The sequence below is a fragment of the Plectrocnemia conspersa genome, unplaced genomic scaffold, assembly GCF_051122295.1.
Source record: "Plectrocnemia conspersa isolate PC_06_02 unplaced genomic scaffold, ASM5112229v1 ptg000004l, whole genome shotgun sequence".
In the NCBI taxonomy this organism is placed as follows: domain Eukaryota; kingdom Metazoa; phylum Arthropoda; class Insecta; order Trichoptera; family Polycentropodidae; genus Plectrocnemia; species Plectrocnemia conspersa.
In genome coordinates this window covers 6082710-6105014 of record NW_028277168.1, presented here as the reverse complement: position 1 = coordinate 6105014, position 22305 = coordinate 6082710, and the positions used below count along the sequence as shown (strand labels likewise).

At 29.1% G+C, this 22305-nt stretch overlaps 1 protein-coding gene across 4 annotated transcripts in view; it reads left to right on the top strand.

Annotated features, from left to right (window-relative positions):
* GABA-B-R1 (gamma-aminobutyric acid type B receptor subunit 1) overlaps positions 1-22305 on the top strand; it is a 333811-nt gene that overhangs the window by 278198 nt on the left and 33308 nt on the right. For all 4 annotated transcript variants that reach the window (XM_088184582.1, XM_088184585.1, XM_088184583.1 and 1 more), the window contains exon 7: positions 2173-2343. In XM_088184582.1, the coding sequence (XP_088040708.1) occupies positions 2173-2343 (171 nt within the window). The remainder of the gene's footprint in view (positions 1-2172; positions 2344-22305) is intronic.

Genomic DNA, 22305 nt, shown 5'->3' with positions numbered 1-22305 from the left:
TTCCAACCGCTTTCTATTAAAATAATATACAGGTTGATCCAGCATAAATTTGGAAAAAATAATCAAGTTCTTATTTTAAGCGAATTTATATAATTTAATAAATGTAACGTGCAGTAAAATATTTTATTTCTATACATAAGATATTAAATTAATAAATTTAGAAGCCATTTAAAATAAGTGCTTTTATGTCGGGTGATAACGCTTCTACCGTTTATGTTTCTTTCTTAATATTTTTAATGCTTTTATGTATATGTATGTGTCAAATAACACTTAAAAATGGACGCAAAAATTGTTATATTAGTATGTTACATTATATAATATTAAAAAGTAATGCTTAAATTTATTGCATTAATTTTATAAACTTTTAAGCGTTTTCGGAATCGAAAATTTAGTATGTTCATTATTTATTTAATAAATACAATAAAAAAAGTTTGGCTTTAGACAAAAAAAATTAAAATACCAAGTCGAATGGAAATAATCAGTATTCCTGGCACAGTTGTCGCAATCAACGATTGTCTTGTCAAATCACTTTGGTCAATACTATAATTCTAAGAACATAACTTTTCTATTTGTTTGTGTTTATAAAAACTCACAAATGGAACACTAGTGATAAGATTTTTAAAAGAATTATGTAGCAAATTTTTATTATTATTTTTTATTAAATATCATGTATGTAGTTGTAGATAGTTAAATATTTGTTTATTTATTTTTCGAAGTAAATCATTAATTTAAAATATTAAATATCATATTAATTAATGCATGAGTTATTAAAATTTTTAAGTTCAAGAGATTACAAATAGTTCATGTTACTACTATTTATCGAGTTTTTGAAACTTTTTTTATACGATACTAAATTTTGATCAACCAAAAGAGTTCAATGGAATTTAGTTGACTGTATAAACGACAAAAACTTGTAATTATATCAATGATTTATTTGCTTATTATAAAACTTTAAAAATTCGAAACGTAAATTAAAAAAATCAACTTAAAACGCAGAAAAAATATATATGGATTTTTAGAGGTTCGCTAGTATTAATATTTTTAAAATCTCGGGATTGCTCTCTATTTTTTCTTACTCTCCATAGTGATTTTTTAAAACGTTTTATTACTTGCTCGAATAAAACTTTAAATCTCAGAATCCACAGACGCTCAGAGCTTTCCTTTATTCACTAAATAAATCTACTTGTAAAAAATACACAACGACCGAAAAAGGCATCTCTTAAAAAAATATTTACGCTCAAGATTTAAAGAAGATACTTGTGTATAATACATAAATAGATAATAACGAGAAATTAATTCCTTGAAAAGTGTTGATTATTTTTGGACAGCTATCTTAATTTTAAGTAAATCTTTTCTCCGAAAATTTTGAGAATTAAAAAATAATAAAGCAACCCTTGCTTTTTGACAAATAATTTCCTAAATTGATATTGGTATATCAATTTTCTCCTTAGGTTTGAAAATGGGTCGACTTATGAATCTCTAAATATGCAGATTTCTTATAATTGGATTTGAAAACTTGAAGAGGAAAATGCAATATAATTGTAAAACAAAACAGCTTTACAACAATGTTGGCTATAAAAATCTATATTTTATTGCATCAACTTTAAATTTATATGAAAAATCTTATTTAGCTAAATAAATCATAATTGTAAAAATATATTTATGACTTAAAAAAATATATATTTGGCTTACTCATATTTGATTATTTTGGGCTTTTGTTTGATGACGCGTTTTTCACCTTTTTCTTTTGATCTAAGTTAAACTTGTTGGTTTGGCGAAAATTACTACTAAGTCAGTCAAAAAAATTGTTTTTGAAGGACTAAAATATATTATGGCTCAATCGATTCACATTATAGTCAAAAGGATAATGAACGCTATTCACTTAAATACAACTTTAATTAACTCCACACGAGACAGGTGCATCGCCTTAGGACTTCTCGTTGTCTTGTATATATATTTATACCCCACCAAACGGGAACTCTGTATGCTTGCTTTGTGCTAAAAGCTCCTGTGCACCATTGTCCCGACTCACTCGTTTAAACTAGTAGCTAATTAGTTTCTATCATGTAAATGCCACACGACTATTTAACGAATACGTTTATTAATCAAGTCGAAAGTGAAACAAAGGCGTTATTTTTCTTCACATGTCTAATTTACTTTACTTTGTTACAGCTGTGCTACGGGGCGAGCTCTCCGGCTTTGTCGGACAGGGGAAGATTTCCAACCCTCTTCCGGACACACCCTTCGGCTACCGTACACAACCCCACGAGAATACGGCTGATGCAAAGGTTCGGCTGGTCCAGAGTCGCCATCTTGCAGCAAGCCGAGGAGGTTTTTATATCGGTAAGTCGCCGCGTTGAAAAATTCACGAGTGACCTTTCCGGCCTGTAAACTTTGACCTCTGACCGGACCGTTATCCGGATGAGCTTCTCCGGCCGTAAGTGGTTATAAGAACTGGGGTTAGAGCGGATTCGGCGCCAGGTGCGTAAATCGCATCCCTTACGTGTCGGGTAAACAAAAATCTGGAAGCACTTCCCTGGCGATTATTGCCGGCCTCAGATAACACTGGGCAAACATCGTTCGTCTTCGAGTTGAAGGGATAAACATATCAAAGGTGGGCGGTGTGGGCTTATATATCACGGACATCTCAACTTTAATCTGACCGAGAAGAATCTTTTGGCTGGGCCTGCGGCCGGACACGCAATTATACCCTTTGGGTTGAAGGCCGCTGGGAAAATGTTTTATCAGCACATGTAATTCACGAGTCCGTGCCGAAAATACGATAAAGATCCGGCTTTTCCGTTTTATACACAAACAAACACACATATGTATATATAGCATACAAGATGAACAACATCATACCTATGCCTATGACTAAATAATATGTTTTAGTAATATCAGAAAGTGAAAAGTTTACGGATTGAAAATAAATATAAATATATAATTTTATTTATTACAATACAATAAATATTTTATATAAGCTAAGAGCTATTTGAATTATAAAACATATTTATTGTAAATCTTCCGTCGCAATACAACGGTGTAAACACAATCAACAAGCACTTATAGTGAAACGCTAGATGGAAATCAAAGTCTGTAAATTAGTAATCTATTTGATTAACTATAAACTATCATTACAGATGACAATCAAAAGATATCACTATGCAAGAAATAGCTAAATATTTTTTTAAAAGTTCATCACGATATCCATTTGTAAGGTTTGCAAAATCTATTAAAACCTCATTTGTGATGGTCAATTAAAATTATATTTTTATAATAATCACTAATTCCAATCTCATAAATACGATAAAAAATAATAAAAATACACTAGAGTTCGTATTATATAGACGTATACTATTGCTCTATCGTGCTTGTGAGAATCAAATCTTTGCCGGATGAGAAGAGGTTCAAGCTATTTAATTTAATTACAAATTTACACGCATAAAATACGCCACTAGACACATGATTTACTAAGAACATAATTTAAAGATACAGACCATTGGCAACGCGCCATTTAGCGAATGTTGTCAGAGGGGTACATTCTAGTGTCGTCATCCTCAGGAGAATGAAAATCTGATCCTCAAAGAAGGACCTCACTTTGTATATCCCCATGCTGCTTTAAATGGCTGCAATTTAAGGGACACTGACGTAGAGATCCTTCTCTCCAGAAGATGGTTTAAATGTGAGCCAAAGGCGAAAGCTCGGCGTCAGTTTTCAAAAAAAGAGCGCCAGCCAAGGGAAAAAGCAACCCTTATCCGAAGAAAGATGCACTATATCATCCTTGATCAACTTAGCAAAATTAACTGCCTGATGTGTCTCAAAACTCTTGACATCTCTGATGCCTGGCAAAGAAAACGAGTTTTAAAAAATCAACAATCTATACATTTGTTATATATGCTTCATCGCGAGCTTTATTTTAAGTGGTCCTGAAAAACATAGTTATCTTATTATTAAGTGTTTAAAAATTTATGTATTGATTTATTTATCGCTAATTATATTTTTGTATGTACAAAAAAATATATGTCACATTAAACGATATCGTTATTATTTATTTTAAATTTAAATAAACAATTTACATATACATACATGTACATGTTTACTTTAGGGACAAAATAATTTAAATAATAATAAAATCTCGTAACGTAATAATCTAAATTTAAACAAATTTCATTTCAGCATGTAATAAACTTGTATAATGTAATCCAAACGATTGCAACGTCGTGCTACACATTTAAATTCCCTTTGAGTCGTTCATTTGCCATTTTCATTCTTTTCACGTAATCCTCCGACCCAATAAGTTATTTTTACAAAGATGTTCCCTCCAGCGTCATATGTTCATAACGTCTTGATTCCACAAGTTGAAGCATATCGTTTCGAGGATACTTATGCGCGCGTATGTGAACACTTGCATGTATAATGTATAAGTTGAGGGCTGAATCGGAAACGAAACCTTGAGTTTTGTGTATATTTGGCTAAATATTAATTGGCATGGTATAATTAAATATATTTGATTTGAGCACAGATTATCTTACATTTAATGGTGGATCAAAAATCTATGCATATAAAATTTATATTCTAAAATTAAAAAAAGTTATTGAATTTAATTTATTGATGTGATGTACTTAATTAAAAAAATATGATTAATGGTCATAATTAAATTTATTTTTACTTTCATGATGTGATGAATTTAATTTTTCAGTACCTCACACATACTACATACATTTATATAATATCATATATATTAATATATATATTTGCTTCAGATTAAAATAGCCCAGTTTTGTAAGACATGATTAAATAGAAAAATGACATTTTTGTCGAAACTTTTTGATTCGCCCCATGCATAGCCACACATAGAGATAAAAAAACTTGAACAATATAAGATGTCGTGTCACGTGAGACAGCCAAGTCAGCGTGTCATGCGAAATTTCGCTCTCGTACAAGAATATGCTTTTTATACATGCGGTGAAAAATACACACACACGCCCATGTTTCAGCGCACGTGTGTATTTGTCGACTTCATAAGGGTATGTGCATAGATTATCGCGCTAGTCTTATTTACAGTTTCGCCGATAAAGTGCTGAACGGCAATTTCCCGTACGTTTGAGCTCACTTTATTAGAGAGTCTCACTATCCATAAATTTTACCTCGGAGCCATTACCCAAAGTAATTCTGTTACCCTTTTTTATTATTCGATCTCTTCATATATTGGCATAAACGTATATAGATAGTCACACCACTTAGCTCTAAAGATTAAAAAGAACCGTACTTTTTTCCTCATTGGCAATTCGAATTGGTTAATTTTCGGAGGTTGATTAATATCAAATTACGACTAATGGTTTGAAATTTAATTTCTGGAACGCCTGATAAAGTTTAATTTCATTGGAAAAGGAACGTTTCGTGAAATGTTTTCAAGTAGAATAACCCTATTGTGTATGTTTGTTTGCGTTCAAAGTTTTACATTAGAATCGTCGGCGGCTAATTGTATTTGCTCAAAACGCCAGAGTTGCATTAAGATGCCAAAGCAATTTTCTTAAAAGGCGTCCAGATCCGCTTTGGACCTCCTGTCGGGTCTTGGATGGATCCGCAATCGTGCTGTGTAAAATAATAACGAAATCGCATCAAAACGATACGCATTTTTAAAGAAAAATAAATTTCACATTTTATCTTATAATATAATAAATCAAATTTACTTTTTTCCCCTCAATAAACAGAAAATTGATACTGTTAAAGATTACGGAAATTGCTTGAAAAATATTTTAATAGCGCTTTGCTTCTAAGACGTGTTTTTTTTATTCGTCTACCGTTATAGAAGTTACTGTAAAAAATAAGCTTACTAGGGAATGACAACGTCGTAGCTACTTATATAGTTGCTTAAACAATTTAATATTGTATTATTCATTAATATGTTTTAATTAAATTTATACCATCGTGACCTTACAGCTTACACCAATAAGTTTCATTATGGTCAAAAATAAAACGCACTATAAAAAAGGAAATAAGAAAAATATCATAAAATAATAAAATAAATTATACGAACCAGACCAGCTCCTCATAGCTGACAATAAATAGATACTGTGCAGTACAAACATATTAAGGAACTGGATGGTGATAGCCATAAGCAGTCCTCGAGAATAGTTAGCGAGCGATTGTCGACAAAATTCTACAGTAGTTAGCAGAAATCCTTAGCGACATACAACTTTCTACGAATTATATCCCAACGGTCCTAAAATAAAGGCACTTTAATAACCAAATATCCTTTTATAAAGGTATCTCAAAAACCTTTTATACTTTACTTTTTTGACTAAGAATGAGTATGCGGGGGTTCCAAATTATAGATCCAGATTAGGGATTGCAATAATACCGGTATTTTAAGTACCGGCATTGATACTTTTATTATTATTTTAATTAATTGGCCAAATCGCCAAAACTCAAACATTCGAATATCCAGGCAATTATTGTTTCGATATATAAAATATTCTAATTATATAATTATCCCTTTCAATGTTTACTATGTTCTAGCCTTGGTGGTTATATTTTTTAGAATTTATATTACAAATATAACTAATTGTCATAGTGTATTTAGTATCTTTTATTATTGTTAAGTTGGCAAATTTGACAGATATTCATTAAATCAAAGTCGAACTTAAATCTTTAATTGTCGAATGCTTGCGAGTTTTGCAAAACAATCCAAGTCTGAATATTTTCTTTGAAAATATTGAATAAAAATTGTTATTTTCGTGTTGTTTTTTTTTTTGGGAAAATATATAATAATTTCTAATCAGGTCAAATTTTGACTTGAGCTACCGACATTTATGACAAATTATCCATCTGTCTATTTATTCATATTTCGTGTAAAAAACAATAAAAAGCTTTTAAATAATCTGTTACGTTCAGGTATTTCCAAGAATACTTTATACTTTGATCCTTTATTGTATTGTCAACGAATACAAATAAAAATCAATAAGACGACTGTGTACCTTTTTGTCCCATTTATTTATTTAATATCATTCATTTTTTAAATTGTCAGAAAAAATATTTTAAAAAATACGGGCGCTAAATCTTTATTTTTTGGAACAATAAGTATTGAAAAATGGCGGTTTTTTTTTACAAAATATCGTTTTTGATCGACCGCTTCTAAATGTCTCGTAATTTTTTATACCAGAAGCCAGATCATCTAATTTAATAAATTCTTATATTACACATTTATTTTGTTGTCAATTACGATTATTCGAAAGATCTTTATGAGAAAAGAGTTCGTAAAAAATTATAAATATGTTTATATGCAATATATTTTTTTCTAAAACAGATTTATGTGATTGATTATTGTGACACATTTAATATATATTTTAGAAAGATTTATCTTTCGTATACTTATTTTTTTTGCTAAATTAAATTTAAATCATAAATGTTTATAGAATATATTGTAGAATAAAAAATAAATAAATACTACATATCATTTGGCTTTGATATCTTACGCCCGTAACAATACTTAACCATAATGTTAATCTCCTAAAATAAGCATGTTTTTATTCTTTGCTTCTGCTTTCAAGCAATATAGGCATTGTCGTTTTCGTAGTTATGAGCAATATCTTTTTCAACAAATAAAATATACGCATTAAAAAAAATTCGGTATTACCGATATTACATTTTGTAATATCGGTAGTACCGAATGTCGATTTTTGCACCAATACCGGTATTAGCAATTAAAAAATGCTGCGTAATAGTATCATATAGAACACGTATAATTGACGGATTGTCAAAGTGAAACGTGTTCCTTATCATCAACAAAGCCGATCCCCTTGCAATATTTTTTCGAGATGTCATTACGTGTAGAGAGAATCTCTACTTACTCTAAAAATAAATTTCTAGATCTTTAGTTTTTTAGCCAAAATATTTTCACTAAATCTAGGTCTAATACATTAGAACAATTTTAAATCTTTAAGAAAACAAAATTAGATACTCATAGCTTAATCATAATCAGTACCTTTCAATCAGATACGATTCTTTTACATTTTAAAATACTAAGCGTATTATACTATATACTATGCACAGAGTAATACTAAGCGTAGGACTCAAGTCCCTAAATAAACAAAGGAGCATGTAGAACGTCATGTTATGCTTTTGCGATCTTTAATTGTCCATCAAGTAATTTATTTCATTGGCAATCGGTTTTATTATTCTAGTTACATCATTATTTCTGAGTTTTGTGTTAATAATCAAAATCATTTCACTGATTTCTAATTTTAAACTAGATTGATTAGAATTATTATTCTGATAGTTACATAGCTTTAAAAGTCATTAGAATATAGTAACCTTTTTTTCTACATAATAAGTTTTTTTAAGTGTACGCAAATTAATTTATTTTAAAGTTATATATATGTACATACTTCATACATATATGAATTTATGCTTAAATCTAGCCTGCTCTGTTCTTAACAATTGTATACAATAATTATTATTACAGTCCTATTAATCATTTATATTTCTTAGAAAATGTATTTTCATAAAATATGTTCCATGGCGTATTATTATTAAGAATAATAAAATATTGTAATGCCATATATATGCCATGAGATAATTGAATATAGCGTTTATTAGGTCTCATAAATTATAGTTCAACGAATTTCGTTCAAATAAAGAATTTATTACGTAGTAAACTGTATGTTTGTACTACGTATGTATGCACCATATAAACGAAAAGTGAATATAATACATTATATATTACGCTGAATAATAAAAATTAATTAATTAAACCTATAATTCTGAACCAACAGTCATGTTCAAACAACATAATAAAGTTTCGAATTGGTAATAATATAGAATAGTAGATTTAATTTACATGTTTTCATATTTTATTGGCTGTCTTTTTAGTATTTCATATTATTCACCCTCATTGTTGCGGTTTCGGCGATTACCTCACGAATAAAAACCAACGCCTCAAATCTTTCCATTATATCTACTGCACAAAGTTCTCTCTCGCTCAACTTTCAAAATAGTAAGATCGTTTAAATACTTTCCATGGGCTAAGAATATTTTTATTTGAAATATAAAATTTACTCAATCAAAACTATTTTTTTATCAAATACGCGATTCTTTATGGTTTTAAGTCTAAGTAAATTTGTCTGAAAAATTGATGTTTTTTGATGTGGTTTTACGTGGGCGGATTTTAATTAAAACTTTTCGGATAAGGATCAGATGCAGGCTTCTTCTCGACCAGGGCTGAATTTACCCAGAAAATAAAACAACAACCCATAAACAACAATAGCTCCGTTGAAGCTTATAAATATATCTGACGCAGAAACAAAAAATACGATCTTAGCGGGGTGTTGCACGTAGTTTATTTTTCGTTTTTGTTCCCCGCGGCTTTTTGTGCTCGCCGTAAAAAGAATTGCTTAAGACCGCAATTTTCAATTTAGTAATGGCTGGATTGTAACGCGCTGACGTCACATCGACGCCTCCTTTGGCGTTAAGGATGGGAAATTCATGATAATAAAAAAGATAAACTGTCTTTTATACAGGTTGTATTTAACATATTTTAATAAAATAGGAAAAGATAAATTTAATAAGAAAAAAAATATTTTATAATTTTAAATCTGCTAGAGCCCAACACTAAGAATCCAAATCATGTTGCTAATATGAAAAAGTAATAATCGCTTTAATTGATTTAAATGTTTTTTTTAATCTTCAACATATATATAAATAAATGTCGGAATAAACAATAGTAGTTCGGAAAAATAAAGATGGATCAACCCATCGATTTATATTGATTGCTTCACTTTATCAAAAGCATTTTCAAAATCATACTTTTTCATTAATGTCTAAAGATTGGTGACGTTATAACGTGTAGATGTGAATCAATTTTTACTGTCAATAATAAATTGGTTACAATGAATCAAAAAAAAATTATATAAATAGAACATTAAAAAAAAATGCTGGTGTTATTATCTGTAGTTATTTAAGATTATCTTATCTATTTTATTGGTAAATAGAAGTCCCGTTTGTTCTGCAAATCTGCAAATCAAAAATTATTATGTCTTTTTCATAATAAAATCAATATCAGTAGTTCACGTTATATGTTAAAATATTTATCATATTCACCAAACTTTTACTTTTTCTAGAATATAAAATGTGCTCAAAATTAATACATAGTGAAATAATAATAATAGGCAGTTTCTTTCAACGTATTGTTAGTTTTTTAATTGTTTTAAAAAAATACGTAAAAAACACTAAATTTTTCGCTGGGTTCATCAATTAAACAACTCCTCCTCACAATTGGAGCAATAAACTAATACTTTTGAAAACAAAAAAGACCCTTTTGATTGTAATAAAGCGCTTTAACCGATTAAAAGCAACGAATTTCTTAGTTTAAATGTGACACCGTGGGAAAGCTCTTAACAGCTTATGTCATAAAGTACACGCCATAAATCAGAAAGGATTAAAATATCCTTCGCCTTCCGAGAAAAGGTAACCTAACTTGTGGTTCTTTAATAATAATTTAACTGGCACGCCAAGCACAAATATTATTTTTAGATAGTTGACTTATAGACATACTATATATGTTTTAAAGAGTTGGCAATAGCTATGTAAAACACGAAACAAAAAAGTTTTCGATTATGGCCTCATCATCTAAAATTATAAAAATGTGTAGTACATACTTCTTGTTGTTATAAAAATTCTTCATATACATATACGTACATTTTAGTTTTTACTTAGCGCATAATCAATGAAACACCTGCAATTGCGTATCCCAGATAGCGATTGCGTCCCTTATTCCTATTTTGTGTGACAAGAACGTCAGCGCGAAAAAAGGTTCCTTATTTAGATTCATGATGAGGTTGAAATACCTAAATCATAAACGCCATTTTTAAAAAAAATCTTTTTGATATGTGCTAAAATTTGTTTTTTCAAACAAACAGCAAACTTTTTTACATAAAAGTTACATATTTATAAAAGCGTAAAACATAGCTCACTTTATTTTTAACAGATCTTATAAACATATCTTTTTGTGAAATCCTATTCCTCAAAAAAGTTACGAACAGATGTTTGCTTGTTTTTCATGATATCACACGATATTTATCAAATAAAAATATATATAAACAATGCGTTTTTTTCTTAGTAAATATAATAAATAAAACCATTTAAATTATAGCAAAAATAATAAAAATAAAACAATTCAACAATAGTTTTCCTTATCAGTGTATGTATATGTATTACCAATGAAATTTATTTTACTAGGTAGTATAAATATTATTACACTATCTCAGTCAGTAAAAATGTATCGAACAATTGATTTACAACTTCACTGCTCAGTATCAGTATCGCGCATTTACTCTGTTGCGGACGTTTTGACCTTCAATGTTAGGTTCATTATCTTGGGCATACTTTGCGTATGTCATACTAGCAAGTTTTTCTTCGGAGTATTTAGTGCTCTAAAACTATGTAATGTAAAATGCTTGTTTATTCTCAACTTGAAAATGTTCAATTACAAATGGTTTCACCATTCACTAATCTAAAAAATAATGACTATTTAAAATGCGGTGACTATTTTAAGCTACTGCTATGCCTTAGTTTTCAGCTGAATTTTATAAAATATATTTTATATTCAGCGTACACATCCTGTATTCGGCAACGGGGAAAAATAATTTTCGCAAAGGGATCGGTGAGTTACACAGGCGTCACACGTGCTGTAAGTATTACGGGCGACGTATACCACCTGTGCTAACTAGTGCGCATGCGCAGATAAAAAAGCGCGTACATCACGAAATCCGATTTGTGGATGTAAAGACTCCACTAGACTGTGCATAGATACGCATACATACATATGTGAATATACACTAGTTACACTTGTGATGTCGCTCAGGCTTGTCATCCCCCTATTGTTGACGACAGCGTGTGTCATATTATAATAAAATAAACGTTACTTCCTTACTTCAGTCATCGACAGATTCGTATTTCTTTCGATATACATACATTTTACATATTGGGGTAAAATTTTCAATTCTTCTGAGGTTTGACTATCAAATATATTGTTAATATACCGAAGGTTTAAGCTTTTTATTTTTGATTTTCACTCCTCTCTTCTAAATAAATACACAATATTTATTTTATGTACGTATTTGTAAATATGCTTAATGTAATGATAATAATAATAAAAATTACTTAAAAGAAACAGACAAACAGATAATTGACATCTGATTGAATGGTGCTAAAAATGCTTTGAAGATGAATCCTATAAAATATTTCAAATAATAACAACAAAACGAACTAATAACTCAAGCACAATAATCGATTTAGTTAACAACTTATATATTTATTATATGAATGTTATCAAACATCTATATTATTATTATATTATTATGAAATAGTTTCGCGATTTAAAAATATGTTTCCTAAACATTTTTTCATAAAAAAAGTAAATCATTACTAGTTTTAGTACCCTATCTGCGCCCTAAGGGTCCGAAATTTACACAGAATAAATACATTTTAATATCACACTTTATGTGTATCACAAATTGAGATTATCCTACCCTGTCTGAATATATTTTGTTTTATTGGGCGCTTTGGAACGAGAGGGGAAAATAACGGGACCTTCTAATAAGCCTTTTTCCGCGGAATGAATACATATTTTGTATATACAAAAAATATGTACATAAAATCGTTATACACAATCTGCTTGATTAAAACACGTTGTTGTATGAAAAAATCAAGAAAAATCAATTACGCACAAAGCAAATATTTTGATTAGATTAAAATACACCATTTTTTATTATAAAATCAATATGAATAATTTAACATTAATTTTATTTTATACTTTAAGGCATCTTATTAGAATTTACTTTAAGGCATCTTAATCATAAAAGCGTTATAAAAGGCTAATTCAATTAACAGCAAATTATATAAGAGCTCGTTCCTTTAATTGCTTTGCTTTAACGACGCACTTTTACATCAAACAAGATTTTTTTTATTGAACACTCTTTCAACGTAATTAAAATTGCGTCTAATTAAATTCCGCCCTTAAAAATCTATTATTGTACTAAAAAATATATAGTTGCTTTAAAACTCAATTTCTTCATAACCTTTATATAATGTTATTTTTCTCTTAGGCACAGCTTTATATATTGCCTAAATATTTATGTGTTATGTAATACTACCTATATTTTATACAAATAAATATTTATCTTTTCATCCATTATTTGATATTAAATATTATTACTTATTTTTATAGTTTTTCACTTTAAAGTGGCTTAAGTTATTTCTGCGAAAATGTTTTTTATATAATATTTTATTTATTAATTAATCAACTGAATGTCTCTCGCCGCCAAGCGAATCTGATCTGATAATACTTTTAATAATTTATTACAATAATAGGCTTCTAATTTAGCGCGCAAATTTATTGCTTAAGATCTTGTTATTTATGTATGCCGTTAAATAAAATAGCTTGTGACGTAATGGAAAAACAATGGATGTCGTTGCTTGTTAGATTACATTTAAGAGTTATTTTAACTAAATCTCACAGCTTTGATAAATTATATAATATTACTATTGTATATAAAATAGTAAATCTTTAGTTTATCAAAATCATATTTTATATATTCCTAAATACTTTTCCCAGATTTTAAGCGCTTGAAATTTTTTATATAAGTTATATACTTTCATTTAAATTAAATCAAATATTATATAAAGAATCATATAGTAAATATTGTATTTATTTAGGTAAAAATCTAAAATATAGAAATCTACAAAATATGAAATATTACTCAGCTGTGGCATACGAAATTTAAATATAAAATCAAAAAGGCACTACTTCACCATATATATAAAATTATAGTTATGTCTAAGCGATAGATATTTAATTGTAAAGTATCAAGATGAAAAATCCTTCGTCTGTCCAATAAAATCTAGAGTACCTTAGGACAGTGTACTAGGGACAGTTTTGTACTAATTATATATAAGCAGACTTGCCAATTACAAACAGGACTACCTGCGTAACATTTGTTGACGACACATGCTCATGAGAACCTGAATATTGCTTCTACTTATCTCCAAATAAATATGGCTGAGAATTTGGAGAGTAAATGCAAACAAGCTAAAGTCTGTCCGTGTTACGTTAACCATGAAAAAAAAAACATGTCCTTCCGTCCGATAAATAACACAATAATTCCAAAATTGGATTATGCAAAGTATTTGAGGATGCACCTCGAGAGAAGGCTTACATGAAAAACCCATATTTGGAGTATAACAATACATTTGGATAATGGTCAAAACCTCCCAACTAACAGTAGAGACTAAGCTACTCATATACAAATTCATCCTGAATCCAATTAAGATGTACATATTCGACTCTGCAACTCCAACGTATACATAATTCAGGTGCTCAGAGATTGATAAAAAATAAAATTTCAAGTGATACTAGATACATTTTTTGTATATATCAAGCTTTGTTATTCATTAAGATTTGAAAATAAGAATTTATAAAGGAAGATGTGAAAAATGCAAGATGAAAATACAAAAAAAGTCTGAAGAAACATAAAATGATCAATAAATTTCTTGCGAAGAAATCGACTTAAAAATCTAAGAGATAAATAATTGAATCCTGATGAATCGCTGATAGATGATTCAACTACGTGAGATTTAATGTTAGATTTTTTTCTAAATGTCAGGATAAAAGGACAGATTTATAAAATCATGATTAATTTTTTAACTAATATTAATATTAAACTGGTCCATGTTTCTTTCTAAAAAATCGATTCTCACAAACGTGAAAATTTGAGAGGGTGAATGAAACGCGCGTGCGTTCATTTGCTTTCAAAGTCACGCCATTTTTAATATTTATTGCGGAACGTTAACGTAAAGTTTCGTGACCGAAAAAAATAAACTCTCACAATCCGTTTTACGTTGAAACTTACGTAAAATCCTACGCGCCCCAAATCATAAATCGAAGTTCCAAAGCAAAACGCATAACATTTTTAATATTGCCAACAGCGACGCCGCATGGAAACGTAACGAAAACGTAACCATTCGATGAAATACAAAATTAGCTCTAAAACTTACGTATAATATAATGTTCGCTTAGTATTACTGAATAATTTATTTAAAAGGATTTCTGAGAAGAGAACATCCAACGTATACACACTTGGCTTTATAATACGTAACCGAGTGCTTCTTATTATTCTAGCCCTCGAACAAACAAAGAAAAACATCATCCGACAACATCGATCTGTCAGCCATCTACATGCATAGACTGGGATTTCGTCAAGTGGATTGGGTTTCAACATATTGTTTTAGGGTTTACGATTGTGAGGGACTCGGAAGCGTCCCACGTCTGTGGAATGGTTGCGAGATTGCCTTTGCGCAAACATTTGTCGATTAAATGCTTGATTAAATTTGAAAGAAAATTTTCTGATGTTATCATACACTTTATGTTTATATTTGTATGTATGAGGGAAAGTCAAAGAGTTTTTAATATGTCTCAAATATAATATTTTTGGGTATATCTCTTTTTCGCATATCAAATGCTTCAAACTATTTACATTATAAAATTTCCTGCCTCGTAAATAATATATCAATTTTTAAAATAGGTAATACGTGACTCTGTGAATTATGTATTGTGGTATCAAATGCATTGTAAATTAAAAATTGGAACCGATAGAAACGAAACGATAAATCTTTGTTACTCAAAGTGTTAAATACTTTAGTGTCTATTTTCTTGCCAATCTCGTTTCATTTCAGATTATTGATAGATCAAAATTCTTCAGAAGCATTACACAATTGTCTGTGTTGTCCATTTATAACAGACAAAAGTTTCAGTCCAATTCTATTTCATATAAAGTCAACTTTTGTCAATGATATTGCGCAATATTTTTCTCCTAACGTTTTTGGTTTGTACAGAATATTTACGATTACGACTCTCCTGGCGGCGAAATATTTTACATCCTGAATTTTATAGTTAAATAAAACATGATTTTCCTATTATATTAACTTATGTTTTGCACTATATATTACATATTTAATTATAAAATATGATTAAACCCGACCATTTTATAATTGGGTTATTTTACGGGTTATTAGAAAGCCCATAGGGATATGGTTTTCCATCGGAAGAAAATAGATTTGACCCACTTGCTGGGGATGAAAGTATGCCGTTATCCCAATATCAGATACGAAGGCAGGTGAGAGCTTTGCCGTCGCCTGGATGATGGATGAAATATTATCATAATTAAGCGTAGGCATCCAGATTTGGAGAAAGATGAAAGGATCTGCGCAAAATTTTATTATCCGCCCGCCGAGGAATGATTAGTCGAGGAAACTTTCATATAGATCGTGTGCCGAATCCTAAATTGCCGCATTCGGCTTCCTTTTGATATGGGCAAGAGGGTAAACAATGAACCGAGGAAAAGGGAAGTTATATACATATAAATAATGGTAACGTATCAATTTCGCACGTGTGTTTGTACGGTGAGTTTGATACTGAGGATGTAAAAGATAATCCCGTGAAGTAGACGCGCTAAAATTTTATATTTTTATCCTCATTGAAAAATATACGAAAAGTGAAAGCTCAGTATTATGAATGGATTGATGAAATTCAATTTCGATTGATACTTGTTACAGTTGAATTCATATTAATTATCTTAGATATTAATTTAACTGTCACGAACGTATTTCTCATATATAATAAATTTATTAATTACAAAACATTCCAAGTAAAACATTTTTAATCCATTCCACTTTTATTCATTCACATAAATAGAATAATAATTCATTCGTCTGAATTAACGTTCTATTTATAATATTTAATTTGCTTGTATAATTTTACAATATTTATTTTAGTAAATAGATAATATTATATTAAAATTATTAGATATTTAAAAAATTTAATTTCGTGCATTGATAAAGTAGCTTCATTAAAATTGTATCTGTATTATTAGTTTATTTATTACATTTATATTAATATACATACCCAAAAAGGTTTTTGATAAATGAATAATTTTTATTTTATTTTAAATATATTTATATTTTTATATATGTTTATTTTAATTTGTATGCTGTCAAAAGATACTTTTCTCACTTTCATCAAAAATAATTGTTTTTCAATTTAGGCTTTTTCATTAAAAGTCTCTAAGTAATTACCATAATTGAATTTATTGTTTGTATACTGGCTCTCAGGGTATTTATAATTTTTCCATTATAAAAAGATGTTGAAATCAACGTATGAATTCACATATAAATTAGGTCAGTTTCTATATGTATAATATGTGTAAAAAATTATTATAAAGTGTATTTCCAGCGAATTGTTTTACTATTGTATCAGTTAAATTTAGTGCTCATTTCATTATTTTCTATTTCTCTTTAAATTAATTATTTTAAGTATTTTTTAAACTTACTCCTTGCAATAAATTATCAATAGTCTATTCAGATGTATGATATAATATATTATAAATAGAAATATTAACACTGATAATTTATTTTCTTCTCATAAATTCTATTCTCATTTATACTTCTTATTGCTTAATTTTATTTGCTTAATTTTAGAGAATTTTTTTTTAAATATGCATATTTGGAATATATTTATTTGTTAACTTTAACTCAAAAAATACTTCTTGATTTTATTATACCTATTATTAACCCCTTTCATATTAAATTGTATCGAGCTTTAAACTAACATCTTATTAAAAAAACTTCCCTATTTTTTTATTCAAAAAAATTGTAAAAATTATTTGAATATATGTAAGATGAAACTCAAAACTTCGCACGAATAAAATTTATACAATTATATACGTATATTTATCATAATTGATCTTTGAATATTTTGTCAATGATTCTTAAACATGATTAATTTTATTGTATTGCTGCAGCTGACATATGACATCTGACTTGAATAATTGTATTTATTATGTGCAGCTTTTTATTAAATGTCTTTATATTTCTATTCATAGGTAATATATGTATTTAGTTCGACATACCAGTGAAATATTGGTACGGTCGCTTTAAACAACGTTTATTTTTTGCTCGATTTTGGGTACGCATATTAAATGTTTCATACGATGAATAATGTAACAGGAAGGGAATTGCTACATTAGCAATTCGCCAATGAGGAGTATGAGGCCGCAAAGGGTAACGGGTAAATACGACGCGTTTACCTATATACATTTTTAATATTCGTCTTATTCAAAAGCGTGCCAAAAACGTGTCCCCTTTTTTCCAACATAACGGAAAGACGTCGATTTTTGCGTTTAATTTTACATCGGGCGTTGTGAAAAATGAAAGACGTCTCGAAGGTTAGCTTTTACAATGCGGAGCGAGCTTTTGTTAACTCAGCAGCGACTAGGGAAGATTTAAAAAAACAAATATGTGAATATGCGAATGTATAATAAAAAACCTCAACAAAATTTTTTTTTGAGTTATAAATTAATAATAAATTAAAAATAAAAACATTGTTTTTTGTGCGGTGATGAAAGGCTTTAAATTTATAGCTACTTACTAGAAATTGAAGCTTTGTCGGTTTACAAAATTTAATTCAAGGTATTCAATTTATAATCCATTAATGATATCATAAAAAATGAAGCAAATAAATTTGCTTTAAAACCTTTTGACGATTAACAAAAAATAATCAGCCACGAATATCACAACTACAGAATGTGAAAAAAATTATGATACATCTTAATAAAATGTTAATTTTATAAATTTCATTGTGCACCTAATAGTACGATTCCATTAATTAAATATATTGTTGACTTTTAATTAAATTTAAGCTCCATTAAGCATATTGAAAATGATACCAAGCTGCTTGTCAGCTTTTTCTCCATGACATAATAAATATACCCATATTTTCATGACTGTAACGTTTTATATTTGACTTATACGATGGTAAATATATGCGCATATTATATTTCATCGCTGCAATTATGTCGTTAAGCTCATGTTTATATGTATATATATATATAAAAAAAAACAGCCACTAAATAGTTGAAACCGGTAATTTAAGACTATCGTAACGTTGACACATATCACATTATTAAAAACAAAAACTGAAATGGTATTGCATTTACTAACTAGTTAAAACGAATAAATGCGTCCATTGTGTCTATGACTGGTTCGTTGTTAACTTTCGATTACAAAGTTAAAATTAAACGTAATCAAAAATGTTTCACAAGCAAATTCATATATAATACATAATATATAACCAGCTTCAAATTCTAATTTGGAGTTGAAATTCCAATTAGTTCTAACAAAGAAATTTAAACTTCACACAGTAACTCAGCATCGCTCGCAAGTTGGTTTTCTAAAATTTTGTACGTTAAAAGATCGGATCAAAGGATAATTTAATGAGATCAAGTTGTATGTATCGCATGTCAAAGTTTCGCGTTAGAGTATTTTAAACGAAATAATTATTTTATTTTACGATGTCAATGATTGTAAAACATAGTTAACTGAAAACATAAAGCTGATTGTAATAAAAACAATGCACTGACTATATTTGTTCCTATTGTATGTAAGATATTTATTATTAGCACCGTCATTTCATCAAAATTAATTATATATTATTTTGTATTGTAATTTATTATTACATTAATGTATCATCATATTACTTGGTGCTATTATTATTAAAACTCAAATAATATTCATCGTAAAAAATATATTCTTGTTTTGCTATACTTGATTAATATAGTGCCGCTTTTAACTATTACAAAAGCAGCTGTACTAAGCAAAATTAAAAAACATGTTTATGAATTTAAGAAACGTGACCCTTTATCTATGCGTAATTAATACAGATTTTGTTTTTTATTCACCTAATAAAAAAACAAGATCACGTAGTCGCACCTTTTTTTACCTTTTATCAAGAAACTGTTATTATAATTAAGTTTATCATAAAATTTCAGTAGCAAGGGCTTATTATATATATACATATATATTCATTTTTGCATCAAATTCTGAGCTTAATCCTCCTTCTAGCAAGAACTTATTTTATATATTAGGTATTATAAAGTTTGTGCTACAATTTAAAATATATATATACCATTAAAAAAATATATACGAAATATAATAATTTATGCTTAACTTATCAAAAATTAAAATGTCCTGATATTGAGTTGATCTGTGGGGGGGGGGGGGGGCTAGCGCAATTTAGAGGTCACTCTTACGATCATTTGAATAAACAGAAAATAATTAAATGTCTCAAAAGTCGGGCCACACACACTACAATGAGAGAAAGATCTCGTACCTAAATAATTGTGTTAATAATTTGAAATATTGCACATACCACATAATAACAGATCCATCCATGCTGAAAAACTACTTTATGTTTGGAAAGGACGCGCACTAACTAAATAATACATTTTATCCCGCGTTTAATACCGCTTGGTTACTGATCACCGGAGTGACCATCTAGTGCAGGGCTCAGCAACTTATGACCTGCGGATCCCCAAGTAACCCGTTTGATGATTTGAAGTGACCAATTTCAGTTCTGCAAGTATCATTTTTTTAACGTGCTACGATGTCACGACTAGAACACATACATATATGGTTGTTAGGACCAAAAATATTCACTGACCCGAAAAGTCTTTTTAATAGACACATTTTAATTATTTTGACCCGCAGCCAAAAATGGTTGCCCAGGCTTGATCTAGTGTTTCTAAGAAGCGATGCGCTTTCAAACATCCTCATCTGCAATTTGCCATTGCTGTTTCAAACCAGCAATATAAATTATGTGACATGCTCACAAAAGTAGACGGGCGGTGAGAGACGCCACAGATTTACAGTTGCATAGGCGAGTTATTAAACCGTATCGACATAAAAGACGTCAATGGGTTGTTCATAGAGAACCTCAATAACACATCACGATAATTGCAGCCGCTTTACCGAAATCACAGCCGACAATAATACAACTCGACACGCCGGTAAAGACTTTCCGACATCCAAACCCTGTAATTTCATCTTTTCCGCCTAATAGCGGTATTTAAATTTCTCTCTCTATATATAGTAATTTAAATACGTTTATTAAATAAAATTTTATCAGATTTTCAGCGTCTATTTTGGCTGCAGAATCACACCTATTTATCTTCAGAATTAAGAAAATATTTTTGATAGTAAATTAAGTATAACTCGATGTTTGATCTACATCAAATATTATATTTTTTAAATCATATTCTTACTTTATACAATTTATTGTCCGTGATTAAAAATATTTTATAAAATTTGGTCCCTTGTGTTTTATACAATCAATGTTTCACTGTACTTACTTTCTAAAACAAGCAACGTAAGCAAATTCAAATTTTTTATGAGGGCATTTATTAAAAAACATTTATTTTTCTTTCATTTATATTTCTACATACAACCTATTTTTTGAGTCTGACCTTTTAAAAAGGTAAACAAATATACGAAACATGTGGTGTTTTTCTCACAAATATATGTAGTTTTTTCAATAAAGGAATAATGTTAAATGAATGTAAATATTTTTTCTACGTGCGTCAAAAAGTAGGCGTATATGTCATAAATTCTCGATTAAAGCGATATTAATGTTTTAATAAAGTAGGTCTTAAGTTTTAATCATATACGATAACTTTTTTCGAAATAATTATCTATAGATACACGATAGCCAAAAAAAATCATAAATAGGGTGACAAATTGTAGATTGATAATTATATGTTATCAGCTCCTGCTAAATTTTAGAAATAATTACATATTATTTAATTTTATTATTTCATGATTTTTTCCTTTTTTGTGTATTGTAATAATAGATGTACTGTTTTTCACCAGCGTGACGCTTTGGTGTAACCTGTTAAGTCATGATGGTCCTAATTTAATATAAATAAATTAATAAATGCCCACATATACTTGTTTTTTCAAAATAAAGTAATTGTTAACTAAGTTAGAGAACCAAAATAAATTGAAGCTTTGGATAAATGTGTTTTTTCCGCATTCAAATGAAACTTCTTGCCTATCGTTTGTAAAAAATCGAATATACATCAGTAACTACGTTTCACGTTAAAAGTAGCGCGCAAGAATCAATTCTAGATGTTTATTTCCGAACAACAATTGTTTGTTCGGCTCGTTCGATTAATCATCGAGACACGAATACGACGAGCGTCTTCCATTTGCGAACAAGATGGATTGGACCGTTTGATCATCGTCAAAGTGCCGAGAGTCGAGAAAAGTCTTCGAGAGCGACACAGTCGGCCGGAAAAGTTTCGTCAATTAGTATCTGAGAACAATAATAAATCTTCATATATAGCGACGAGTGTTTCGCCATCCAGACTACGATTGGCCTAATGCAATAACGCTCCGGTTGAGATGTGACATGAATTC